The sequence below is a fragment of the Arachis hypogaea genome, chromosome 20 (assembly GCF_003086295.3).
Source record: "Arachis hypogaea cultivar Tifrunner chromosome 20, arahy.Tifrunner.gnm2.J5K5, whole genome shotgun sequence".
NCBI classification, from domain to species: Eukaryota; Viridiplantae; Streptophyta; class Magnoliopsida; order Fabales; family Fabaceae; genus Arachis; species Arachis hypogaea.
Genome location: NC_092055.1, coordinates 34,425,998 through 34,453,957, shown reverse-complemented (window position 1 = coordinate 34,453,957; position 27,960 = coordinate 34,425,998). Strand labels below are relative to the sequence as shown.

The 27,960-nt window shown below is 35.1% G+C and overlaps 2 protein-coding genes and 2 long non-coding RNA genes across 6 annotated transcripts; 2 read left to right on the top strand and 2 right to left on the bottom strand.

Annotated features, from left to right (window-relative positions):
* The first annotated feature begins 222 nt into the window (after window positions 1–222).
* LOC112784636 (uncharacterized) lies at window positions 223–3,554 on the top strand. 2 transcript variants are annotated; one of them, XM_025827916.2, is made up of 6 exons: window positions 223–556; window positions 1,377–1,467; window positions 1,778–1,863; window positions 2,004–2,065; window positions 2,382–2,467; window positions 3,108–3,554. In XM_025827916.2, exons 2-6 carry the CDS (start codon window positions 1,387–1,389, stop codon window positions 3,198–3,200), a joined length of 408 nt encoding a protein of 135 aa, XP_025683701.1. In that variant the 5' UTR covers window positions 223–556; window positions 1,377–1,386; the 3' UTR covers window positions 3,201–3,554. The 2 variants fall into 2 exon arrangements, with proteins under 2 accessions (XP_025683701.1, XP_072085954.1); XM_072229853.1 differs by having other exon boundaries at window positions 237–556; window positions 2,004–2,068; window positions 2,385–2,467.
* A 1,474-nt stretch (window positions 3,555–5,028) lies between these two features.
* LOC112783819 (mitochondrial import inner membrane translocase subunit TIM17-2) lies at window positions 5,029–8,055 on the bottom strand. The gene is made up of 2 exons (XM_025826890.3): window positions 7,512–8,055; window positions 5,029–5,974 (listed from the first exon to the last, which is right to left on the bottom strand). The coding sequence occupies exon 2, from the start codon at window positions 5,871–5,873 to the stop codon at window positions 5,226–5,228; it is 648 nt and encodes a 215-aa protein (XP_025682675.1). The 5' UTR covers window positions 5,874–5,974; window positions 7,512–8,055; the 3' UTR covers window positions 5,029–5,225.
* A 10,254-nt stretch (window positions 8,056–18,309) lies between these two features.
* Window positions 18,310–20,129, bottom strand: LOC112786784 (uncharacterized). Its single transcript, XR_003194324.3, has 2 exons — window positions 19,661–20,129; window positions 18,310–18,552 (listed from the first exon to the last, which is right to left on the bottom strand). It is a non-coding gene; the product is annotated as an uncharacterized lncRNA (long non-coding RNA).
* A 767-nt stretch (window positions 20,130–20,896) lies between these two features.
* On the top strand, window positions 20,897–27,370 carry LOC112786785 (uncharacterized). 2 transcript variants are annotated; one of them, XR_011878869.1, is made up of 6 exons: window positions 20,903–20,966; window positions 21,646–21,946; window positions 24,410–24,504; window positions 24,610–26,065; window positions 26,145–26,232; window positions 26,318–27,367. It is a non-coding gene; the product is annotated as an uncharacterized lncRNA (long non-coding RNA). The 2 variants fall into 2 exon arrangements; XR_003194325.3 differs by lacking the exon at window positions 21,646–21,946 and having other exon boundaries at window positions 20,897–20,966; window positions 26,318–27,370.
* Window positions 27,371–27,960: the final 590 nt, after the last annotated feature.

Below are 27,960 nucleotides of genomic sequence, written 5' to 3'. Positions count from 1 at the left end.
ATTTACATACATAATATAAATTAAAGTAAAAATTTATATATAATATAATATTATTAATCATTTTACTAATTATTTTATATACGTTACATATATTATATATTAAAAATATATATATTTACATATATATTATATATACCGGGGCGGGTAGGGGCGGGTTCAACCTAAACCCGACCCCGCCCCGCCCCGCCTAAGAACCCGCCCCGTTAAAACCCGCCCCGGTGCGGGTAGGGGCGGGGTGGGTACCCGCGGGTTTGGGTAGTGTTGCCACCCCTACCCTAACCCCCCTCTCTCTCTCTCTCTCTCTCTCTCAAACTTGAGCAGCAGAAGTGCTCACTAAACATCAAAATTTAGTCGCCTCTGGAAGCTCTGCTCGGCCCTCTTCTCTCTCGCACATTAGTAGCTCTTTGACCCTCTTCTCTCTCGCACATTAGTAGCTCTTCTCTGCGTCTCTGTATAATCGTCCCTCCTTCGCTGGTAATTCTGTTTCGTTCCTCCCTGCCTCGCCGTCTGTTTCGCTCCTACCTCGCCGTCAGTTTCGTGCCTCCCTCGCCGCGCGGTAACCAGTGCTTGTTCGGTTTTTTTTCTTTCGTTAATAACTTGATTTTGATGATTTTGAGTTTCTGTCTCTGATTATATGATTCTGTAATTTGAAATAATGTTTATGATTATGTGTTTCTGATGGTTTTGTTATGTTTTTTCTTTTATTAATTTTGTATGAAACTGAAATAAACTATGACGTTGAAGAATTTTAATTATTCTGGATTAATTTTGTTGATGGTGTTTCACTTATTTGTTAAATTTTATTGGCTGAGTTGATGGTATCTTGCTAAATTTTTTGGAATAATTTTGTTGATGGTTTGTTTTTCTTTGGTGAGTTAATTTTTCTGAAAATTTTCTGGATGTAATTTGTGTTGTTTTTGGCTGTATGTTCAAGATGGAGATATTGGAACACTTTTTGTTATTGTTTTTTTTTTTTATGGTGGAACATTATATGACTGCGTTTTGATTTTCTTTAATCATAAATTTTGAAGTTGTTTGTGAACTTTTAATGATAAATTATGAATAATTTATTAGGTGAAATTGTAAAATGTTGAATTGTATTAGCTTACAAATCATTGAATTTAAATATTTAAAATTATATATCAAGGGATTTTAATAATTTTATTTTTTATTTAAATAAACCCGTTCAACCACGGTTTAGGATTTAGGGTTTAATCCTTGATTGCATCTCATTCTTATTTGAAGGTTTGATTTTCGATTTCTCGGTCTATTTGAGCTTAGATCTCGTCCAAAATTATAAATTTTTTATTGCTTTATTTGTGATTTTGATTAAAATATCGTCATGTAATGCTTTTGCGTTTTTGCCATTCTTGCAGGGATTATATAATGGCAACCACTGCTTGTTTCATCATTGTTAGCAGAAATGATATTCCTATTTATGAAGCTGAAGTTGGAGTAGCTGCTAAAGTATGATTCTTTCTCTCCTTTTTTAATGCTAAAGTTTAAGAATTTATTTCTTTTTTATATGGTTAGAATCTAGATGTTTGTCATTCAAACTATAGAAGTGGTTATTCATATGATTCAAGAGGTTCATTGATGGCTGAAAATGTTATGGGGGATTTAGTTTACATAATAGTTTGTTTTAATGAAATAATGTAGATGCGTATTTGAATAGTTGAATCTGTTGTATTACTTTGGTTCGTGTCATTTTGGAAAGAAGGGATTATTGTAGTTCCGAAATATTCATCATTTGTGATCTGGTGCCACTCTCTGACAGAGAGAAGATGCTGCTCAGCTGCATCAGTTTATCCTGCATGCTGCTCTCGATATTGTTCAGGACCTAGCGTGGACTACTAGTGCTATGTGAGTTACATTTAGAGTTGATAAGCAATCCAATTTTAATTACGAAAATTTGATCTTATGATTCTTCTTTTCTGTGTGTACTGCTTTTATTTGTAATGTTCCTTTACATTGTAGCTTATTTCTTAACATTCTTGATGCAGGTACTTGAAATCGGTAGATAGGTTTAATGATCTGGTGGTCTCAGTGTATGTCACAGCTGGTCATATCCTTTATTGAGAATTATTTTATATTTGTGATAAAAATCATATTGCTCCTCTGATATTAAAAAAAAAATGTTGGTCTACTTTTATGTTCATATGATGAAGTACTGAGGAACTTAACTTTTGGAACTAACCAGTTTCCTAGTTTGTATGGCTATAGGCCTATAACATTGTCTCTACCCTGAACTCCTTGCATGATCTGGCAGGGGAAGAAAATGGAAGAGCCAATGCACAATATTGAAAAACTTTCGAAACTTAAATGCGTAAACTCTTTAAGGAATTTATGTTTTCTCTAATATCTTCCTTGACTTGTCATACATACCCGTTTTATGTTGCTTCATGACTCTCGTAATGATGATGGCATTAAGAGCTTCTTCCAAGACGTGCATGAACTTTACATAAAGGTAATTTACTTTTTTCTGTCACGCTAGGCTATAGCTTAACTCATAGATAGTCTTTCCTTGTTTTATTCTTTAATTAGTTTGATAATGTCAAAACCCTCTCATTTCATGTTCTTGTTCTGCTAAAATTGCTTCTCTTGAAATCTTCTTGTTCTGAATAAAAGAATAAAAGTTACATTTGTATTAAATTGGTGAAACTCAACATAAATCGTTGCAGATCCCTTCACAATAAAAGAATAAACTGATTGTTGCAGTTTTTCTTTCTGGATTTATTGATGTTGAAAATAGCTGTATTCCAATTTTTTCTCATCAATGTTTCAATATTTCATTGCAATAGACCGTCTTATTTCCTTTACATACTTTGTAAAGTGCTATGCATTAGAAGAGTGTATATTCATAGATCTTTTCGAAATTCCATTGCAATAGACCGTCTTATTCTTATACCCATTGTTCCTGGGATACTAAGCTGACACACTCCCCTTCAACATTGGATTGGATGTGGATGTCAGCATGGTGTCTGAGGAAGAATGAGTACTGATAACACAGCTGTCCTATTAATTCGATGTTGAAGATTTATATGCTGATACTTGATTTTTATTTTCTCGCTAAACTCACCATATTTGCTGGATTATTGAAATTGCAGACACTTCTTAATCCCCTGTACTTGCCTGGCTCCCGGATCACATCATCACATTTTGACACAAAAGTCCGAGCTCTTGCACGAAAATATTTGTAGAGTCCATCAGCTAGCTCATATAGCAGCGAGTCTGGATCTGACCCCTACCTTGTTCGTTTATCGTTGTTACTCCCTACAATATTTGACGGCAAGGTTAGGTTTGGTGGTTCCCTGAAATGTGTTTGTACACAAGTCATTAGCGGAAGATGGCTATGTTTGTTTGCTAAGGAAGAGTGAAGTTATGTTGACAAATGCTGTTGGATTGCTAGTGCTACAATTTGTAATACATACTAATCAATCTTGTACTTTATGATCAAATCTTGTACACACTAATCAAATATTTTTTGTTAACATTGATTTCAAAAATATTATAGGCCAATATTACTATAGTATATTGGTGCTTTCTCAATCAAATATTTTATGATGGCCACTGCATTTTATAGTGAAAGCCTCCACAGCATGAATCTAAATGAACTGCATGTACAGTGAATATAAACATAAGCATATTCGATAAAAGATAATATCAATCAAACTCAAAATGAACTGCATCGAAATTTTTTGGTTTTTTTTTGCACGAATAATTTTTACAATGAGACATTTTTATAAGCCATTCAATTATTTTGATTGGTATATGTAGGGTGAAAGCAAATAAAATGTTAAATTTGGCATGTATAAGCATTATTGATAATCCATTTTTATTCTGGTCTTGCATTTCAAACATCTTCAATTTGATGCATCTATGCATTCAATAGCAACTTCATATATTAAATTCATAACAAGCAGCATAAAATGAAATTGGAAACCTTTTTTCTATAAAACCCAATGTTTTGATAGAAGTATGTAGGGACCAAATCAAAAGCTGAAAATTTATAGCATAAAAATTAAAAGAAAAAGAAACCAAAACAAACAAGGATTTAATTTCACATTGATACACCGCAGCAAGAGTTTGATTAATCTTTTAACATCAAACTGGTCAGTGGTAATGTGGAAAAAAAAATGGTCACTGGTGAGATGAAAGTATACATGATTTCTTGTGAATCAAGGGAGCTGATGTGTTTTCCTTTGCTTGTTTTTGTCAACATGACTGCTAACTCTTGGCCCTGCATGATCATCTTTCTCACTAGTAGGCATACTATGTCACCATTGTTGCTTGTGTGAGGGGCAACAAATACTGCAGGCGAGTAGGCAGCCATAATTGCGCATTTGATTTTGCTGATTTCGTCCATCTCACGTTTATGAGATTTCAGGGAATTTCCCCCAGTCCGTCGGGTTTCATTACATGAATGGCATGGCAGCAAAGGATTCCAGTTTTCTCAAACTTCAAGCATGAGCATTCAATGGTTGGACCGTTAGGATTAAACATAATTTCATAAACCAAGTTTTGAGGCTCAGGTTTGCTAAATTTATATCAACAACATTTTGAATTATCCTCATCTATTTCTAGTACGATTAAATCTGTCACAAACTGTATCTCTAATTTATATTCTACGACTATAAAAAGTAATCCTAATCTCACTTCCAAAACACTAATTGATTTGCTCTTTTAATAACATAAGTCACTTCCATGGAGCAATAGATTATTTAATATTTATCGATGTAACTATAAAATTCGCGTAAAATGTTACTTAGTAAGAGAAATACCTATAAAACATTACATAAGTCACTTCTCTCTCCGTGTGTTTTCTTCTCTGCTTCGTTCTGTCTTTCTCTCTCTCACCCATACCAAGAATTGCATTTCTGTCTCTCATACCAAGAACTGCATTTCTGTCTCTGATTCGTCTAACAAATCTAGAGTATGCTTCTCAACCATGCACATAATAATATCATAATAATTTTATTGGCATAAACTTACTTAAATTTAAAAAGTAATGAACAACCAAACAGAATATTTCCAGAGTATAATGCCACCTGAATCCATTTATCCTTCTAAAAGGTTCATACTTTAAAAAGAACAAGTTAATTGAAAACTATACTTGGCTGATACATTAATCTCGGTTAATAAATTAACCCCAACAAAAATCCTAACCCTAACCCTTGAATTTGTTCCCCACCAAGACCACTTATTTATACTTCTTTTTTTTTCTTTCACTTGTACTCAAAATTCGGCACCGGTGGGGAATCAAAACTCTCCAGAATCTTCGTTTGGCTTCCGCCGCCACCAGACGACGGCTCCTCCTTCTTCCCTCCATCGAAGAATCCACCAAACCAAGAGACCCTCGGCGGAGAAGGATGAGAACTGTGCTGACCCGGAAATCCGACGCCTGAAGGGTAATTGGTCGGCATAGGCTCCTCCTCCGTTAGAGGCGGCATCTGCGATACTGTGGTGATCTTGGCGAGCATGATCCCAGCTCCTTCAAAAAGCGCCAGCAAAATACCACCGAACATGGCGGAGCGCATGGCGGTGGCGGGTCCCTGACGCATGGCGAGAAATCCTCCGGCGGCAAATCCAGACATGATTGAGTTCCATGGATCCTCCTTCTGACGAACATAGACCAAGGTGCAGTCGAAGGTGGAGAAGAGTCCACCCCAAACGGCAAAGCCTCCGCCCAGTCTCGGCGCGTTGAGACGCACTGCCTGTGACGCGCCGACGAGGCGTGAACCCTTGGGAGAGTTGAAGAAACCCTTGATGAAGTGAAAGCCGGAGCCTCCAACTGCTCCCATGCCGAAAGCGCCGCCTATGTCGTCGAGGATGCGATCAGGGCAGGGCTCGCGTGATGTCTCCGGGGTTCCCATGGCAATCGATTCGATTCCGTTTCTCTCTCTCTAAAGAGAAGAAAGAAGGAAGAGGAAGATAAACAGAACAATGTAGGGTTTTCTGATTTGGGGTTGACGGCCTGAAACATAACAAACTATATCATTTGAATTAGGGGTGTGCATGGGTGAAGCCGGGTTTGATGCTACCCAAACTCGATCTGAAATATATACCGAGCCTATTTGTTAGACCCGAATCTGATCTTAGACTCGATGAAACTTATACACTTTCGGGTCATGATTAGACCGAGTAAAAACTGGGTAAAAATCGGGCCGTTAACATTATATTACCTTGATACCTTCTTCTAAGTTAGCATGTAAAAATATCCAAATTTTCAAGATTCCAATTATTATTTGACATGGTAAAATTCATTTAAAAAAATATAATAAGAACCAACTCTTGTCTAAAATTAAAGCATAACCATAATCCATACTAATATTACCTAATAACACCAAATATTTAAATCAATACAAATAACACAAGATTATGCATTAGTCTAAAGTCTTATGCATTTTAAACATAAAATATTAACTTATAGTCTTATATATAATGACTAATAACACAAAATATTAAGGTTTACAACACTTAAATTTCACATAATAATAGCCATCATCCATCACTAATAACACAAAATATTAATTATGTATGATGACCGGGCCACCGGGCCGATTTCGGGTGACCCGAGCTATGGCCCGGACTCGACACGAAATAATGACCAGGTCTATTTTTGAGACCTATACCCGGCCCTAGACCCGATGAAATCACACCAAATTAGCCCCTAAAGTGTTCGGGACCGGACCGGGTCTTCGTACCGGGCCGGACCCTAATTTGAATTATAACTCGTTCGCCAAACTCTAAATAATTTTTTTGAAAACAAAAAAAATTATAGATATATTTATTTTTTGTCCAATAGTTAAAAACATTAATTTTTTTTACACAAATGTTTAATTATATTAATTCTTTTTTAAATAATAAATTCATAAATATAAATTTTTTTAATAATATTTAAATAAAAAATAATATTTTTATTTTAGTATAAATATAAAAATAATACGATTTATATTTTTATATAAATATTTGTCGTAATATAATTAATTTATCTATAATTATACTTTTAAATTTAAAATAAAATACGTAATATGAAACGCAATATCATATAGCAATTATTTTTTTAATAAAGTTAGTAAAATATTAAATTATTAATAAATTTTTGTTAGTCGTTTGAGATAAAATTTAATACAAAATTAACATACTATTAATACAGTTATATATGTTCTTATTTTTTTAAATTTTTTTTTTTATAGTTTAAGAATATTATAAATTTTAAACCATTCTATTTACATTTCATGGTTGATAAACAACAATTCTTGTTAAAAGAGATAAATAGCCTTACTTTGATTATTTTCAAGAAAAGGCAGGTATAAACAAAACTAGCAAAAAGTTAAAAGTTAAAAGTTATATGTTAAGTTGAAATTCCTCGAGTAAAATTCAAAAATCGAAAAAAAGAACCAAGATAACGCTACAAACAGTAATCATCCATTCCTCCTCATTATCGTGTAATCATAAAGCACAAAATCACAGCATTATTTTAAAATTTTTTTTAAAACAGATCCACTAACCTCAAAGAAAAGGAACATGTAGCTACGATCAAAACTCTAAAAACAAATAAAGAAGCATTCCGTAATACTAACGAGAAGGATGTCTTGTGTTTGAGAATTGAACGTCATAATCCCGTAACTCAGTAAAGAAAAAGAAGGAGAATCTGAACTAATCAGAGGCTAAAGAAGAAATTGGATGCATTTTTGACTGCATAAAAACTTCAAAAAAAAAAAAAAGAAAAGAAAAGACAAACAAAAAAGAAAAAAGAACAAATTAGCATTATAGAAAAATCGGAGATGGTGAAGATTGGATGTACTGGGAGATTAATGGGTAGGAACACTGAAAAAGCTTTTGGAAGAGTACTAATCACATCAAAAATTCCACATTTTGATGCTGCTTTCAAGAAGAAGAAGATGGTGATGCTGATTTTGATGTCAATAGTTGTGAAGATGAAGAAGAAGAATAAGAAGTGAGGGAGTGAGTGAATATTTAAAGTGAGAAATTGTGTTTTCGCCAAAAGTAATTAGGTGTGCTAGTAGTAATTTTCTGACTGTTGCAAATTTTTTTAGTTTCAGCAATAAGCTTGCAATTCTATTTTAGTCTCGTTGAACTTTTTTATATATATTGGATTATTAGGCATGAATTCTCTAAAAATAATTTAAGCTGTGTTATATATTATTATGGTGTCTTTTCATAATTAAAATAATATTTTTTTACAAAACGTCAATAACGTTGTGTATAATTATTATAGTATGTAAAATATTAAATATTCTCTTATTTCACACTAAAATTATTCATATATAAAAATTTTAGCCTTTAACATTTAGGCTAAATCTTGATTTGATTCTTAATGTTTTAAATGTTCTATTTTAGTTCTAAAACGTTTCGAATGGATTCAAACCTTTAAATTTAATATGAATAATTAGCGGAGTGAGTGACGCGAACGTTAACAACATTTTTTAGAGAAACATAACCAAAATTTTCTTGTAACACTTCTTATTTTCATTCTTATTTTTGTATAAACCTCAAACCTTAACAATCAATCATCAATATTCCAAAATCTAAGAAAAATAGTGAAATCGAATGTTGTTGCCTCTTCAATATGTTAGTTATTTGTGTCAAATTTAATAATGGGACAATATTGAATCCGATTAAAATTTTATGCGACAAAAATAAGATGTTTGAAACATTAGAAACCAAATTAGGATTTAGCTCAAACGTTAGAACCAAAATAATATTTTACCTTATAAAAAATTTGGACTTAAATACTCATATTTAACCAATGAATTTTTTTATTTAAATTAAAATATTCAATATCCATTTTCTAACCGTCGCAAAACTTTTTAGTTTAAGCCAATAAGCTCACAATTTCATTGGTAATATGAAAAAGTTGGGTTGAAATACCCATATGTAACCAATGTAAAAAGAATTATAATTTTGTGCATTATATTTTAAGGGTTTTTTTAAAAATAAACTAAAAAAATTATTGTTTCCTAAAACTCGTTATTCCAATTTTAAATTTTCAGATACGCATTTTTTTTTATTTAAGACAAGTTCGCGGCACCCGTCACAAACTCTATAATTTTAATAGAGTACATCTGAGGGATGCTTTTTCATATAAGAAATAAATGCATAATGCTTAATTATAGAGTGTTTTGGTGCTTAAGTTGGATATTTTTTTTGACCTTTTGATTTGATGAATTTTGTAGAAAATAATAGAAAAAGAATTAAAAAGCACAAAACAAGCTCAAAAAAAGCAAAAGAGAAAGTTTGGCACACTTTAGAGCCTTAGGCCATGTAAACCCCGAGTAATTAATAAATAATTAACTAATAAATTAATTATTATTTAAAGAAATTAGAAAATTAAATTTTATAGTTTCATGAATTAGAAATGATTAAAATATAAAGTTTGACACTAATTTTAAAAAATTTTGGCCCAAAATTATGTCGTCGGACCATACTGGTTGAACCGGGTCCAAACCGAACCCAAGGCCCAAGTATATAAGCCAAATTCAGCATTGTTCATCCCCAAATCAAGGGAATACACGCTGAGGGAAGGGATTCCGATTTCAATTCACCGTAACTTTCAATCCAGAGCTCCGATTGACGAGTTGTTTGCGGGCACGTATTTGTCTCGAAGTTCTCTTCAATTCTATCTAAACAAAGTGGTAAGAAATTTTGCGCCCAGTTTCTGATCTCCTTTTTGTTTCACGTTTTTGTATGTGTATTGAGTGATTTTGATGATTGTGGTAGTTTAGGTATAATCTAACATTGGATAATTGTTGGATTTTAGCCCAATCATCAATGGGTAAGGTAAGGAAACTCTAAACCCTTGTGGTTTGCCCAATTAAGTGTGCCCTTGTGCCAAATTATTGAATTATATGAACTAATTGAATTTATCTTGAATTAGAGTTGAATTTGTCAAATTGGAGCTCTTGGAACAAACCTTTGGTGGCTGGAACCATTAGGTGTGAATTGGAGTCTTTAAAGCTTGAATTTTGGTGGTTTTGAGCTTAGGGAGAAATCAACCAAGGTATGGTTTAGGTTTCTCGTAACTAAAATATAATGTGTCGTAAAGACTTAAGCTAGTCGACCGTAGGATTGGATGAATATGTGAATTGTTGTGATTAGTAAATAATGAGGATAATTGTCGAATTTGATGTATATGGGTGTTGAATTGGTTGGTTGGATTGATAGTTATTGTATGAGCATGAGATGTAGATTTCTTTGACGTAAATTAATGACGAACAATGATGATGATAGCTTGATGAATAATGAGGTATGTTATATAGATTATGGTGCTTTTGAGGTGAGAATGATGATAGTTGGGTATATGATTGTGAATTGAATGTGAATGTTGAGGTTGATTGAATGTGAATGTTGAGGTTGAGTTTGGTTAACTATGAGTTAAAGTTGTTAAGCTTATTGGGGTAGTATGTATATATATATATATATATATATATATATATATGGAAGTTAATGATTATGCAATATAATGTTTGGATATGAATGAATGAGTTATAATGAATTTGAAAATGAATTTGTTTTGAGCTTGACCTGACAAGGTTCGTAGTGGTTTACCGCTTGCCTAGTGTCGAGATGTATGTGGGGTTCGTGGTGGTGTACCGCCCACATATTTTTAGAAAAGAATATTGTGTGGGGTTCGTGGCGGTGTACTGCCCACATATTTTTAAATGAGAATGCTTTGTGGGGTTCGTGGTAGTTTACCGCCTACATGTATGTGTTGTTTTCCAATTGAAGATCTTGCGAGGTTTGTGGTGGTGTACCACTTGCAATGGTGGGATTCGTGGTGGTGTACTGGCCGCCAGGTGGGGTTCCTCGTGGTGTACCGCCCACCGATTTTCAAGAGGACGATATCCGGGTTAGCTACCGGATGTGTCGGGTTCTGGCAAAGTAACCGACAGGTGAGCTCACGGCCAGTAGAAAAGGCATGCATCATATGCATTTGAGTGTCTTGTTTGGTTTTGCATTCTTGGGTTTGCGTAATTGACATTCTTGCTTAACTGCCATATATTCTATTTGCTGTATCTATATCCTATTTGTGTTTGCTTTGTCTGTATTTCTTGTCTGTGCATTGGAGCTTTGGAGGATTGGAGGAAGGCGGCAATTAGGGTTTAAGTTAGAAAGGAATTAGAGATAAGAGCCTTAGATATCCTACCCTGTTTATGGTTTCCAATTTTAGTTTTAAGTTTGAATCTATTGTCGGAAGTTCTAGGATCGTCTCTGGCTATTCCGGGACATTATATGTTAGTTTTGTGGGTATCGTTACCATGCTGAGAACCTTCGGTTCTCATTCCATACATATTTTGTGGTTTTCATATACAGGACATGAGATACCTCACAGAGGCATATTGGGAGCTTCTGAAAGCGAAGATTTTTGTGTTGGAATTTTATTGTGGTTCTGATGTATATATAAATACTCTTATATCTCCATTGTATATGTATATTATGCTTTATCCCTCTTAGAGGTTGATTTAAAAAAATAGGTTCTATAAACTGTCTTTTGGGTCTTTTGGGTTTTATTTTGTATATATGTACATATGCTCTGGCCGGTTTTAATTTTGCAAGCCGAGTCAAAAGCTTTGTTATTTGTATCTCTGGAATTCTCTTCCTACGTATATATGTATATATGTCGCTTTACTCTTATCATGTCTGGTATACATTTATTATTTTCGAGAGTGATGCACTTTTCTGTTTAACAAGTTTGTTTAATACCTTTCTTTAAAGGCTCCTAGATAAAAATATCCTCGCTATATTATATAAATATATTTTTGCTTTTAGAGGTCGTAATGTCTCGCCACCTCTGTTTTACATCCTAGGTGTAAAGCTCTGTATGATAGGGTGTTACAGGCCACGCTTTTGAAAGCGTGGTCCTGAAGAAAAGACACCTGGAAGCACAACAAAGGGGAGTGTTGCACGCCAGGGAGTATGGGCGTTCCATTTTGAAACGCCTTCGATACGGGACTCACGTGTACGCATGCCGTAGGCGTACACGCAACTTAGGATTTTCTACATGGTCACGCGTATGCATGCCTCACGCGTACGTGCGACCCGGCGAATGTGGGCATTTCACACGCCATTCAGCGGTGTGTTACATGCCAATATCAATAACGTTATATGAAGTCTTAGATACAAGCATGCATGCATGAAACACGAAGAAAGAACCAAAGAAGCATGTGTTAATCATCGAGGCATGCATGTGCTAATTAATTGGCGTGAATCAAATTAAAGGAGGCATGCATGAGATTATTAATATGAACCAAGTATAAAGCATGTAGGTGACGTTAATATATGAAGAATCAAGCTAAGCATGCATAAAACCAAATGAAGCATAAATCAATATGGTGTGTTACACGCCAAGTTACAAGGGCGTGTAGCTCTCACACGCCTTCGAGCCCTTTTTGAGCAAAATTAACAAGGGCGTTGCACACAATACTTTGGGCGTGTCACACGCCATCTTCACCTTTCAGGACCATGTTTTATTGTGTGGCGTGTCACACGCCAAAGCCCAGCGTTATACGCTGGACCAAGTTTTCAGAAGACCATTTTAAAGACTCCACTTGGAGTTTCAGGAACCAAAATACAAGGGCGTTAAACGCCAACACATGGCGTAACACATGGCAAGACAAAAACTGGGCATTCCACACACCATAGGGGGGGGGGGCTTACACGCCAATGAAGACCCATCTCCAGGAATGCATGCTCCTTGCATGCAAAGCGTGACATTTCACAGGAAAAGCATGTCAATTGACCCAATTTTCATAATTAATAATTTTGCCATTCCAATCCATTCAGAATGCAATTTGGGACCACCTAAACTTTGAAAAGAAGATACAAAGTTGAAGATTTAATGCGGAAGATTTGATTTGATTTGATTTGATTTTGTTTTGTTTTTAAATTTAAGTTTGAATTTAATAATTAGGTTTATTTTCCCTTAGTATATAAGGATCCTAAAACCATCCGGGGGATTAGCCCTGGGCCATTTTCTCATATTTTTGGTTTTTGTTTTCTTAACCATGAGCCACTAATCTCCTTGGTTAAGGCTAGGAGTTCTTTTCATCCTTTTATGGGTTATTAATCTAAGTGTTCTATTTTATATGAGGTTTATACTTTGATTTAATTAATGATTGAGTTTTCGTTCTTCATCCCTAAAGATTTAGAATTGTTGAAAAATATTCTAACCCCATTTTGGATTCTAAATATTGTTTTGAAAAAAAAATTAATATTTGAATTAGCTTGAAAACTCTTTCACACTACTCTTTGATTACACTAGGAATAGGTTCAAAAAGTGCGCGACACTTTGTGAGTTTCAATTGTTAAGACTAGCTTGAATACGTGACATATAATTCAACTTAAGGACTATCTTTGAATCTTACCTGAATTTGAATCAGAATTGTGATTCACCTCTTTTTTTAAGTAATTGACTAAGGAATTAGCGGTTAATTAAGTCAAAGAGAAATTAAATTATCAAGGAATTAGAATTTGATTATTTATGATTCGTCGTGATTAATCTTTGCATACCTCGTATAAATAAACACAAGGATTGTTTTCCTAAGGAGTGAACATCTCTGATACCTTAATCTCCTTTATTATCTTAATTTCTCAACCAAGTTTTGTTTGTTTTTGTTTAATTTTCCATTTTCATGCTATTTTATTATTTAAACACTTATTCTTGATTGTCTGACTAGAATAGTTAATTGACCATTGTTTGCTTGATCCATTAATCTTCGTGGGATCAACCCTCACTCACCTGAGGTATTACTTGATACGACCCGGTGCACTTGCCGGTGTTTTATGGTTTATAAAATCTGCATTAAGTTTTTGGTGCTATTGCCGGGAATTAATTGTGATTAACAAACTACCAATCAATTGATTACCTAGATTAGGCATTTTTGTCTATTTCTCTTCTATTTCCAAAAAAATATTTTATTTTCTTCTATTCGTTCTTTGTTTCCTTTCTATTTACCACATGGTGCGTTTGATTTGATTTTGTATTTTGTGCTAAGGAAAATAATGGAGAGAGACTACACGAGTTACTACTCATACTCAAAGATGATTCATATTATTGTGGATGGATGAATTACCCAGTTTTGGTTGGTAAGGTCAAAACCAAGGAAGCTACAATGCTCCATATTCCATTTATCAAGAACCGTCATCTCCTTATTCATACTAACAACCACCACCTCTCTATGCATATCAAGAACCGTCACCTCCTTATTCATAGCAAGAACCATTAGCTCTTGAGCTTGCCATGAAAGAATTTGAGAATACTGTTCAAAGTTGCACACATAAGATGAGAATGAGTTTCAAAAATATAGAGAAACATCTAGACTTGATCATTAAGCATGTGATAGAGAAATAAGCAAATTCCTTCCCAATACATACAATGCAAGATCCTACAGAAGAAAGAGAGGAAATCAATCAAGGGAATTCATACTCCAGTTAATTAGAGAACTCTCAGGCAACGGCGCCAAAAACTCTGTATGCATGTCTTGATAAATTATTTTTCATTCACAACTTCGATACAACTAACCAGCAAGTGCACTGGGTCGTCCAAGTCATAAACCTTACGTGAGTAAGGGTCGATCCCACGGAGATTGTTGGTATGAAGCAAGCTATGGTCACCTTGTAGATCTCAGTTAGGCGGATATAAAATAGTATTGGAGTTTTCGAAAATATATAATAAAATAAGGATAGAAATACTTATGTAAATTATTGGTGAGAATTTCAGATAAGCGCATAGAGATGCTTTCGTTCCTCTGAACCTCTGCTTTCCTGCTATCTTCATCCAATCAATCCTACTCCTTTCCATGGCTGGCTTTATGTAAGGACATCACTGTTGTCAATGGCTACTTTTTATCCTCTCTGGAAAATGGTCCGATGCGCTGTCACTGCATGGCTAATCGTCTGGAGGCATCACCCTTGTCAATGGCTGCATCCTATCCTCTTGTGAAAATGGTCCAAATGCTCTGTCACAGCACGGCTAATCATCTGAGGTTCTCGATCATACTTGAATAGGATTCACCCTCCTTTTGCGTCTGTCACTACGCCCAGCACTCGCGAGTTTGAAGTTCGTCACAGTCATTCAATCCCAGAGTCCTACTCGGAATACCACAGACAAGGTTTAGACTTTCCGGACTCTCATGAATGCCGCCATCAATCTAGCTTATACCACGAGGATTCTGATTAAGAGATCCAAGAGATACTCATTCAATCTAAGGTAGAACGGAAGTGGTTGTCAGGCACGCGTTCATAGGGAATGATGATGATTGTCATGTTCATCACATTCATGTTGAAGTGCGAATGAATATCTTAGAAGCGGAATAAGTTGAATTGAATAGAAAAACAGTAGTACTTTGCATTAATCTTTGAGGAACAGCAGAGCTCCACACCTTAATCTATGGAGTGTAGAAACTCTACCATTGAAAAATACATAAGTGAATAGAGGGTAAGCATGGCCGAGTGGCCAGCCTCCCATAGAGGTCTAGAGATCTAAAAATGATCAAAAGATGTCTAATACAATAGTAAAAAGTCCTATTTATACTAAACTAGTTACTAGGGTTTACAGAAGTAAGTAATTGATGCATAAATCCACTTCCGGAGCCCACTTGGTGTGTGCTTGGGCTGAGCTTGAATGTTACACGTGTAGAGGTCAATCTTGGAGTTGAACGCCAGTTTGTAACGTATTTCTGGCGTTCAACTCTGGCTTGTGACGTGTTTCTGGCGTTTAACTCCAGACAGCAGCATAGAACTGGCGTTCAACGCCCTTTTACATCATCTAAACTCGGCCAAAGTATGGACTATTATATATTGCTGGAAAGCCCTGGATGTCGACTTTCCAACGCAATTGAAAGCGCGCCATTTTGAGTGCAGGGAGGTCAGAATCCAACAGCATCAGCAGTCCTTCTTCAACCTCTGAATCTGATTTTTGCTCAAGTCCCTCAATTTCAGCCAGAAAATACCTGAAATCACAGAAAAAGACACAAACTCATAGTAAAGTCCAGAAATATGAATTTAACATAAAAACTAATGAAAACATCCCTAAAAGTAACTAGATTCCACTAAAAACATACTAAAAATAATGCCAAAAAGCGTATAAATTATCCGCTCATCAGGAGGCAATCAAAACAGGAGACATCAATTTTCTTCTCTTCTCCCTTGAAGTCATTTCTTTTAACCAACTGGAATAAGAGGAAGAAAATTCAAGAACAATCGTCAAGCTAGTGACGTTAAAGAAGCGCTTGTTGGGAGGCAACCCAATGTTTGGTATTTTCTTTTCATTCATGTTTTTTTTTAACTTTGTTTCAAGTTGTGTATGTGTTTCATAGAATAAGTTTGGTGTGCAACACCAACAGGAGACTTGTATTTCACTGGGTACTTGGCCCAAGTTCATATTCATTGTGTCACACTAAGTTTGATGTTCTCACACCAAGTTTGGTGTTACCACACTTTACTCATGCAAGGTTCAACCCCCATGCAAACACATTAGCAACTTATTTATGTTACATTGTTTTAGCTTTACTTTCATTTAGTTCTTAATCCTGTTTGTTTTACTTGGATAAGTTTCCACATTATTCAATTGCTTTTACTAGATAATCATGATTACTCCTTAGTCCATCACCACTATTTTTTTTATTTCTCGAGGACAAGCAATCATTCTAAGTTTGGTGTTGAAGGCTATGCTCTACATAGCCTAAAAGGAGATAAAGAGGATGACGGAGGAAGAAAATATAAGGAAAACGACAACAATGATGATGAAGATCTACAAGGTGGTTAAGTTCTTTTTCCTCTTATTTGTTTCCTGTACTCTTGATTGTATGATTGTCTTCCATTTCTTTTATATGCATGTGTGTTCTTCCTTTTAGATAAGCATGGTCTAAGTTTGAATTGTAACATATTGCTTTACATCATAATTACCATCTTGAAATTTGTGAGTCAAAGCAATTAAGCATCATGATTATAAACAAACAAGGTAATTAAAGAAGAAGACAACATGAGCATATAAGTATTGGAAGGCTAGCATGACTATTTTTGCTCAAGCACAGTTGAATTTTTTTATTGAAGTTTTCATCTGGAATATTTTATGAAATTTTTGAAATTTTAAAAACCTTGAAGACGCAAATTAAGTAATTTTCAAGAAAGAATAAAAGGGGAAAGAATGAGAAAGCTGAAGGCTCTGAGTACCAATGACAATTTATTAGTCAAGTACTTGAGGTGTTTATGTAACAAGAAAAAAGTTTGAAAACAAAACACTTAGAGACAAGGCTAGGCTCAAGTGTAAAGCACTCCCTCAAAGCTCAAGGCTCTGAGCATCAATGATTAAAGAGTAAAAAAAAGAAGCAAAACCAAAGCTTAAAGAGTTCTCTAGTTATATGCTTATGGTGCTTATGTATTAGGCGGTAATACTTGAAAATAAACCATTTAGAGTCGAAGCTAAAAACAAATGGTGCAAAGCACCCAAGAAGCTAAGCTAAGAAAAAAAAAAGAGAAAAGCTTATTTCAAGGAAGGAATATAAGAAAAGATTTCATAAAGTGATCAAGATAGAAACATCAATCATTTAAATTCTTTTGTGATTATTGCATGCATAGTAAACTAGCCAATCTTGAACATTAAAAATTACTATTCTTTTCACCTTGGATTGTCAAAATTACACTGCATGATTCTTTATTTGATTGATGACAAGCAAAGTTTAAGTTTGGTGTTGTGATGCGTGTGCATCATGCTATGTTTTTTCTATGCTTTTTCATATAAGAAATAAATACATAATGCTTAATTATAGAGTGTTTTGGTGCTTAAGTTGGATATTGCTTTGATCTTTTGATTTGATAAATTTTGTAGAAAATAATAAAAAAAGAAGCAAAAAGCACAAAACAAGCTCAAAAGAAGCAAAAGAGAAAGTTTGGCATGCTTTGAAGCTTAGGATACACTTTGGAGCCTTAGGCCACGCTTTTGAAAGCGTGGCCCATGAAGAAAAGACCCTTGGAAGCACAACAAAGTGGCGTGTTGCATGCCGGGGAGTATGGGCATTCCATTTTGAAATGCTTTCGATATGGGACTCACGCGTACGCATGCCGCAGGCGTACGCGCAACTTAAGATTTTCTACATGGTCACGCATACGCATGCCTCACGCGTACGTAGGGGTAGCAATGAGGTGGGTAGGGGCGGGTTTTTGCCCTACCCAACCCCGCCCCGCCCTCCTTTTACCCTTCTACTACCCGCGAGTAGTAAACTGTTCTCCCTAACTCGCCCCTGCGGGTACCCGCCCCGCCCCTATAAAAATTAAATAACATTTTAATTTTTAAATGTTCATATATAAATTAAGATAAAAATTTAAAATTCATACTTAAATTAAAATACAAACATAAAATTCACACAATGTCAAATAACTTGAGAGTAAAAAAAGTTAATGTTTGATTACTACAAATTTAACACCATAATAAAAATATTACATAATTAAATATAAGAGTCTTCAATCCTTATACTTGATCACTTTCAACATCTTCATCATCATTAAAAGTTTGGAGGTCAAAATTCAAACCTGAAAATCAAAGAGATAACAATTAATAAATTAATGAGAACTAACTTAAATATGATAAATAATATCACATTGGAGTCTCTTCTCTAAATACTTAAATATGCTTGGCAAGAACTAACTTTCAAAAAATGTTTTAGTTTATTCAATGTTAATTCTAATAAAATTCATGGTATAAAATAAGAGTAACAAAATCTTCTTAAAATGAGGAGCAACTTAATGGAAGAAAAGATTGTGCAACCTTTAGAACACAATGCAAAATCAAATTCATTAGTACCTTTCATGTGAACAAGTTCCATTGTCCACAGGATGCAAAACCCAATTAGAAACCATAAGAGAGCTAAAGAGAAAGATTAAGTGAAAATCATGCACGTTATAGAGGTATGATAAATATCAGCCAAGTGAATCACTCATTCTCATATGTCATTATAAGCAGCAAGGGAAAATGATTTTCAACCAAGTAGACCCCTATTGTCATCTAGTTTGATTAGGTCAACAATTGATTTCTATTAACAATTATTCTACTACACTATTTCACATCAGAACTATGATTGAACTTGCCTATTTTAAAGGTATCTTGGGTGAAAACACTACATTAAGGCCTAAGGGTATGTTTGGTCAGGGGAAAAGTGGGAGTAAACATTACCTAAATGAATTTCATGTGTATACATAGCAAGCATGATGATTTGATGGTGTTAGATTGAAATCAGTTATAACTAATCAAGCACAAATCACAAGAATATACAGAAGGATAACATTCATTGACTGACTCTAAATCAGACCCAAAAGAAAACTTGAAAACCTTAATAATCATCCTTTAATTTTATAACTACCACAAGTATCTTGATTCCTAGAAATTATTAAACAGGAAAGCCATAAACAATGCTTAAACAGGAAAGCCATATGATATATATTTAACATAAAAAATGAGAAGTAATAGATAATTTCAGAGAAAACAAAAATAAATTACATACAAAAGGCAAGTTTAACTGTTTTAACATACAAAAATAAATTATAAATTAACTCAAAGAAAACAAATCTGGAGAAGGCAAGAAGCGCAGAGCAAGCCAATAAACTATAAGTAGTGAGTGAAAGAGGAGTGCTTGCTGCTAACCAGTGACGTGACGACAGAGGAAGGAGGGAACGGAGACCACAACTCGAAGAGACGAGCGGCGAAGAGAGTGACGGCAAACGAGAGAAGTGCAAGCGAAGTGAGTTCGGTGAGGGAGAGCGGCAAGGTGAGCAACTGAGCAACGACGGTGAGCAAGGTGGCTGCTGTGTGTGTTTCTGTGATATGGGTAAGTGGGTATGAGGGATGGTTGCTGTGTGTGTTTCTGGGATCTGGGTCGAATTTAAACCTGCCCCGGTCGGGTAGGGGTGGGTCGGATACCCGCGAGTTCTGGTACTCCTGCCACCCCTACGCGTACACGCGACCCGGTGAATGTGAGCGTCTCACATGCCACTCAACAATGTGTTACACGCCAATATCAATAACGTTATATGAAGTATTAGATACAAGCATGCAGGCATGAAACACGAAGAAAGACCCAAAGAAGCATGTTAATCATCGAGGCATGCATGTGCTAATTAATTGGCATGAATCAAATTAAAGGAGGCATGCATGAGATTATTAATATGAACTAAGTATAAAGCATGCGGGTGACATTAATATATTAAGAAGCAAGCAAAGCATGCATAAAACCAAGTGAATCATAAATCAATATGGTGTGTTACACGCCAAGTTACAAGGGCGTGTAGCTCTCACACGCCTTCAAGCCCTTTTTGAGCAAAATTAACAAGGATGTTGCATGCCACACTTTGGGCGTGTCACACGCCATCTCCACCACCTAGGACTATGTTTTATTGTGTGGCGTGTCACACACCAAAACCAACGTTACACACTGGGCCAAATTTTCAGAAGACCCCTTTAAAGACCCCACTTGGAGTTCCAGGAACCAGAATACAAGGGCATTAAACGGCAACACATGGCATGCCACACACCGAGACAAAAGCTGGGCATTCCACACACCATAAGGGGGTGTTACATGCCAATGAAGACCCACCTCCAGGAATGCATGCTTCCTGCATGCAAAACGTGACATTTCATAGGAAAAGCATGTCAATTGGCCCAAATTTTATAATTAATCCTTTTTGCTACTCCAAGCCCATTCAGAATACAATTTGAGACCACCAAATCTTTGAAAAGAAGATACAAAGTTGAAGATTTAACGCGGAAGATTTGATTTGATTTGATTTGATTTTGTTTTGTTTTTAAATTTAAGTTTGAATTTAATAATTTAGTTTATTTTCCCTTAGTATATAAGGATCCTAAAAGCATCCGAGGGATTAGCCCTGGGCCATTTTCTCATATTTTTGGTTTTTGTTTTCTCAAGCATGAGCCACTAATCTCCTTGGTTAAGGTTAGGAGCTTTGTTAATCTTTTTATGGGTTATTAATCTAAGTGTTCTATTTTATATGAGGTTTATACTTTGATTTAATTCATGATTGAGTTTTCGTTCTTCATCCCTTAAGATTTAGAATTGTTGAAAAATATTCTAACTCCGTTTTGGATTATTGTTTTGGAAAAAATTAATATTTGAATTAGTTTAAAAACTCTTTCACACTACTTTTTTATTACACTAGGAATAGGTTTAAAAAGTGTGCGACACTATGAGTTTTAATTGTTAGGACTAGCTTGAATACGTGACATATAATTCAATCTAAGGACTATTTTTGAATCTTACTTGAATTTGAATTAAAATTGTGTTTCACCTCTTTTTCTTAAGTAATTGACTAAGGAATTTGCAGTTAATTAAGTCAAAGAGAAATTAAATTACTAAGGAATTGGAATTTGATTATTTATGATTTGTCCGGATTAATCCTTGCATACCTCGTATAAATAAATACAAGGATTTTCCTAAGGAGTGAACATCTTTGATACCTTAATCACCTTTATTATCTTACTTTCTCAACCAAGTTTTGTTTGCTTTTGTTAAATTTTCCGTTTTCATGCTATTTTATTATTCAAACAATTATTCTTGATTGTCTGACTAGAATAGTTAATTGATCATTATTTGCTTGATCCATTAATCTTCGTAGGATCGACCCTCAGTCACTTGAGGTATTACTTGATCCAACCCGGTGCACTTGCCAGTGTTTTATGGTTTATAAAATCCCCCAGCGAACTTCATAATTTATATGAAGTTTGCCGCATCCCAAGGCGAACTTCAAGTTGAGTTCGGCACACTATAAAAATCGTGGGGCCAATCCATTTCCTCCCTTTCCTCCTTCTAAATCTCTCTTATTTCTCCTTCCCTTGTGATATTCAGAGTTTTCTCTTTAAGATTTTCTGCTTTTCGACATCCGTAAAATTCGTTATGCACTATATCGGCAGCTTTAGGTCAGTATTTAACATGTTAGTTAGAGTTACTATTTACTGTTTATATGTTAGTTAGAGTATATAACATATTAGTTAGATTTTTTATGTTTTTGTTTTCAAATACAGTTATTGTTTACTGTTTATAACATGTTAATTAGAGTAAGTTATTAGTTAATTATTAATTAGTTTAGTCGCAATAGTTAGTTTAGGTAGTGTTTGGTTGATGTCCATGTCTCATTGAGACATGGACACGGTGCCACATGTATGCTGTTTGGTTTAGTGAGACAAAGATTTTTGAAGGACACGGGAAGACACGAATGAATACGAAGACACTAAATTTGTGTACCTCCAATTTGGTGAGACACTGAGACACAACTTGTGAGACACTAATTTTTTACTCTTTTACCTTTATTCAATTTTTAAATTTGTCCTCTTATCTCTCCAAATCTTTCTTTTTCCTCTTCCTTTTTCTGATTCTACAACCAAATTTATCCTTCTATTTTCTTCAAAAAAAATATTGTACATTTAATTTTTTTATTTATTTAAATTTTTATTAATTTTTGATAAATTCTGAGCTTTAGTTTTTTATTTTTTTAAAAAAATTATATATTTAATAGTTAAATGATAATTTAAGATGATATTGGAAGAAATAAAAAATATTAGAAGAAATAAAAATTTAATGAGGATGACATGTAGTGTTTAGGATAATGGGTGTACAGTGATGTAGTAAAACTTGTGGTTGAATGAAGGGTAATTCAGTATTTTTTAAATATGTGTGTCTTGTTCCTTATTTTTGTCAAACATAATACATAGACACAAATATTTTATGTCCATGTCTTTAATGTCTGTGTCTTTGTGTCTATGTCTCATCATATACATCAACCAAATGGAGCCATAAGTTGTGAGTTAGATGGTAACTAAAATGATACATAGTTAGTAAAATTAAGTTATCGGTTAATTATTGATTAGTATGTTTATAGAGTTAGTTGAATATGTAATTGGATTAGATTAGATTAGAATGACACATAATTAATAAAATTAAGTTATAAGTTAATTATTCATTAATATCTTTATAGGGTTAGTTGACGGTCTCATGTGGTTGTTCTATATTTTAATTAGTAAGTTTATAAATTGATTAAGATGTAAGGTAGACAATTAGTTAGTTTAAGGGTTAAGTACGATTTTGGTCCCTAAGGTGGGGTCAAAATTTTTTTTCATCCTCAACCTTTTTTTGCTTATAAAATCGTCCCTAAGGTTTAACTTATTTTTAAAATCGTTCTTTTTACCAAAATTTTAATTTTTATTACCAAATTACTCCTAATTAAAAAAATATAAAATATAAAAATAAAAACGGATTAAAGGGGAAGGGGGAAGGGAATCACGCTGGGGGGGTTTCTCTTGGGAAGAAGAGGAGGAAGGGAAGGTGGGGAAGAGAAGGGGAAGGAATCCGCCGCTGCTTTTTGCCACCGCTGTTGCTACTCGTCGTTCAGTCTTCGCTGCCGCCGCTGTTGCTCGTCGTTCGGTCCTGGCCGCCAGATCTCGCCGCTCTTTTTCCTCACGTTCTACTCCACTGGCAGCGGCATGCACGGCAACGGCTTCCACCCACCGTGACGACGACGGTTCCCAGCTCCCTTCCAGCGGTCGCAACATGCACGAATGGCAGCAACAGTTTCTCCCTCTTCATGTCGCATCATCGTTTATCCCCAATTTTGCTTCTATTTATGGTTTTGTTAATCAGATTGTTAATCACATGTTTCTGATTCTGATTTTGTTAATCCACCAATTTTGATTTTGATTTTGATTTTGTTAATCACATTATTTCTAATTTTGATTCTTTGTTCTTCTACTTTTGTTACTTTCACATCTGATTCTGCTTCTGTTTCTAATTTTGATGCTTTTGATGTGTTTCTGTTTCTAATTCTGTATCTGATTCTTTGTTCTTTTAATTTTGATGCTTTTGTTACTTCAGTTTCTGCTTCTATTTCTATTTCCAATTTTGCTTCAACTTTTGTTTCTAATTCTGCTTATGCTTCTGCTTCATTGTTGTTGCTGAAGAAGGAAAAAAAAAGAAGAGATGGCTTCATTGTTTTTTCTTTTGATTCATTGTTCTTGTGCTTTTGATTTGGATTCGAATTCAGATTCATTGTTCTTGTGTTTCATTATTTTTTCTTTTGATTCATTGTTGTTGTTACTGGTGATTTTATTGTTGTTGTTGCTGTTGATAGAGAAGAACAAAAAAGAAGAATAGAAATGGGGTATTTTGGTAAAGAAGGAGAAGGGTATTTTGGTTCGAAGGGCAGTTTTAAAAATAAGTTAAATCTCAGGGACGATTTTGTAAGCAAAAAAAAGGTTGAGGACAAAAAAAATTTTCAGCTCCTACTTTAGGGAACAAAATCGTACTTAACCCTTAGTTTAATTATGTCTTTTAAAAATTTAGTTAATTTGAAAGGAACTGAGTTTAGTTTATGTTATTTTATTTACTAGAATGTAGTTAGATAGACCAACAGTTATTGAGGTACGAGCATACGCTTTACAGATTGGATCAGGCTGAGCACATTGCCGGCAGATTTGATCGAGTGGTACACTTTTATCACTCTTGTTTATTATATTGTAATAAAATGTGAATTTGTAATTTTATGTGTTGAGCCTCTTTTGTTTAAAATTTTTATTTTTCCATTCGGTAGGTGCCTCGGATCTTGCGCACCAGACAGAATTTGATGAGACACCCGCCTGAGCAGATTAGACCATATCTCAGGTGAGCCGGGTTTGAGCATGTGGCGTATATGGTGGAGTTCAAGCACAATTGGTCATTGGCATCAGCGTTGATAGAGAGGTGGGGACCTGAGTCCCATACGTTTCATCTACCATGCGGGAAGATGACTATCACCCAGCAGGACGTGGCCTACCAATTGGAACTCAAGATTGATGGCAATCCTGTTGGTGGCTACATCGGCAGGTGGGAGCAGCACCATGATAGATGGCCAGCGATTTCTAGCTCATTTTGGGCCCAATCCAACTCAAATCTGATGCTATTGAACCCAAGGATTGAAGGGGGAATGAACCAAGTAGTCATGGTTTAGTTTCCATCATGTTTTAGGGGTAGAATTCTAGAGAGAGAGGCTCACTCATCTCTCTAGATTTAGGATAGAAATTAGGGTAAAGTTAGGTTAATCACTCTCAAACTTCTCTTTCAATTCTTGTTTTGATTTTAATTCTCATTATATTTTAGTGTTCTATTGTCTTAATCTTCTTAGTTTCTCTTGTTAATCTCTTGTTTTGCTCTCTTTTATGTTGATGAACCATTGTTGGAGCTTGATTTCTTTTAATGCAATTTTAAGTTTCCATGTTCTTTTTTGTTGATCTTAGTTGCTATTATTGATTTCTTGCTTATGTTGGTTATGGGTTCTTTTAATTCTTGTATTTTGTGATGTTTACTTCTATTGCACTCTAGGTGTTTGATAAAATGTTTACACTAGTTTTTGAGTAGCTTTCTTTACTCTTGGCCTAGGCTAAGGGAATTGAGTGACCTTGAGTCATTGGGTCTCATTGAATTGGTGATTTAAGAACCCTTGGTGAGTAATTTGATATCCATTGACACTAACCCACTACTAATCTAATTAGTAGATAGGTTAGGACTTATGGATTGATGTTGATCAAGCCATTTGACGTACTTCGAGCTTAGGAGTAGACATTAAACGTACTTAAGGCTTTTGGAAGTAGACTTAATGAGCTTGGTTCCTCATAATTATCAATATATGGTTTGTAGACAAGGATGGTGATCTCAAATTACCTATGTCTAGCCAAGAGTTCTTTCCTCTATTTTATTAGTTCTTGTTGTTCACTTTCTTGCTTTTATATATCCTTGTCAATATCAAAATCAAACCCCCCTATTCCTTCATAGCCAATAATTGATCACTTCATTGCAATTCCTTGTGAGATGACCCGAGGTTTAAATACTTTGGTTAATTCTTATTGGGGTTTGTACTTGTGACAACCAATATTTTTGCATGTGAGGATTCTTTGTTGGTTTATAACTATACTTGCAACGAGATTTCATTTGTGAAATTTTAAACCGTACAAGAAATCAAGCATCATATGGCCAGATGGATTTTATACTCGTTGATTCCCGCTAGTTGAGAGGTATTATTCGTTTTTTGTACTTTTTTTTCATTAGTTAATAAAATTGAGAAATAATGTGTAATCATTTGCAATATTGTAGGTGAGTTGAGTACCGTCCAGATAATGCCAAAGGCGAGCACATGCTTAGGCATTACAGGCGCACCCTGAATGGGATCGGCATCCTCAACGTAAGTCATAAAGATTTAAGAATTATAATTTTATATTAATTAACTTATTATCTTGTATATGATGCTTCTTGCGTTTTGTGAACAGGTTGACTGGACGCCTTATGCTGATCCATAGCTGCATGGTCTTGTTCCACCAGGGATAGCTGAGGCTGAAGCCCCGGCGGCGGTTTTATGTCTGCTTCTCTGCTTCACTATCATCGAGTGGCATCAGGTCAACCGGGTTTTACATCAGTTCGGTGTCCTGTAGCACATTCCGACCAGGCCTCTGAACATCGACGAGATGCATAGGCACGATGGTTGGTTTGGGTGAGGCGAGTGGTTCCCGCATTTCTTGAGTGGCTGGCATGAGATGTGGGATGCTCGTGCTGAGCATCGAGCCAGGGTGACCACAAAGAGTTGTTTAGTCAGGGTGACCAACACTTGGTGACGGGTAGGGTTGTGCCAGATGACCTTGATAAACCCCAATTTTGTGGTTTATCTTGTACTTATTTAAGGGGATTTTATCACCTTTTTCCACATTTATTCAATGAAATAGCATAGTTTTGTAATTCTCCCTTGAATTATGCTTAAGTGTAAAAACATGCTTTTTAGGCTATTAATTTGGTGATTTTAACTCACTTTAATTCCATTCGATGCCTTGATGTGTTTGTTGAGTGATTTCAGGTTCATAAGGCAAGTGTGGGATAGAAGAAATGAGGAGAAAAGCATACAAAGTGGAGAATGCATGAGAAAACAAAGATTGGGAATACTTCAAGGGACGCGCAAGCGTACAAGGCGCGCGCGCACAGAAACGACATCGCATAGCGACGCGCACGCGTACATGACGCGTACGCGCGGATGAAGAAACAGCCAATCGAAACGCACGCGCACATGGCGCGTACGCACCGATACTCGCACGTGACCCATTTAAAGGAAAAATGCTGGGGGCGATTTCTGAGCTGCCCAGGCCCAAATCCAAGTTGTTTCTGAGTGTATTTCATGCAGAATTGAAGCCCAAGCAAGTGGGGAGCAATTAGTTAGTCAACATGAGCCTTTAGTTAGTTTTCTAGAGAGAGAAGCTCCCTCTTCTCTCTAGAATTAGGTTAGGATTAGTTTAATATCTTGTAGATATTGATTCAATTTCATGATTCCATCTTGTGTCTTCTACAATTCCTCATTTTTATATCTTGTTTCTTTAGTTGTAGTGTTAAATTCTCATTTTGCTATCTTTTATGTTGATAAACATTGTTGGATCTAATTTCCTTTTAATACAATTTTATGTTTTCATGTCTCTTTTATGTTTATCTTCATTGTTATTGTTGATTTCTTGCTTATGTTAGTTATGGGTTTCTTTAATTTTAGCATTTTGTGATGATTACTTTTATTGCATATTAGGTGTTTAATAGAATGTTTCCTATAGTTCTTGAGTAGTTCTCTTGACCCTTGGCCTAGGCTAAGGGGATTGAGTGATCTTGAGTCCTTATACTTCATTGAATTGGTAATTCTAGAACCCTTGGGGATCAATTTGATAACCATTGACTCTAGCTTACTACTAAGTTAATTAGTAGCTAGGTTGGGACTTATGGATTGATGTTGATCAAGCCATTTGACATACTCCAAGCCTAGGAGTAGACATTACGTACTTAAGGCTTTAGTGAGTAGACATAATGAGCTTGGTTCCTTATAATTATCAATATTTGATTTGTTGATAAGGATGGTGATCTCAATTACCTAAGTCTTAGCCAAGAG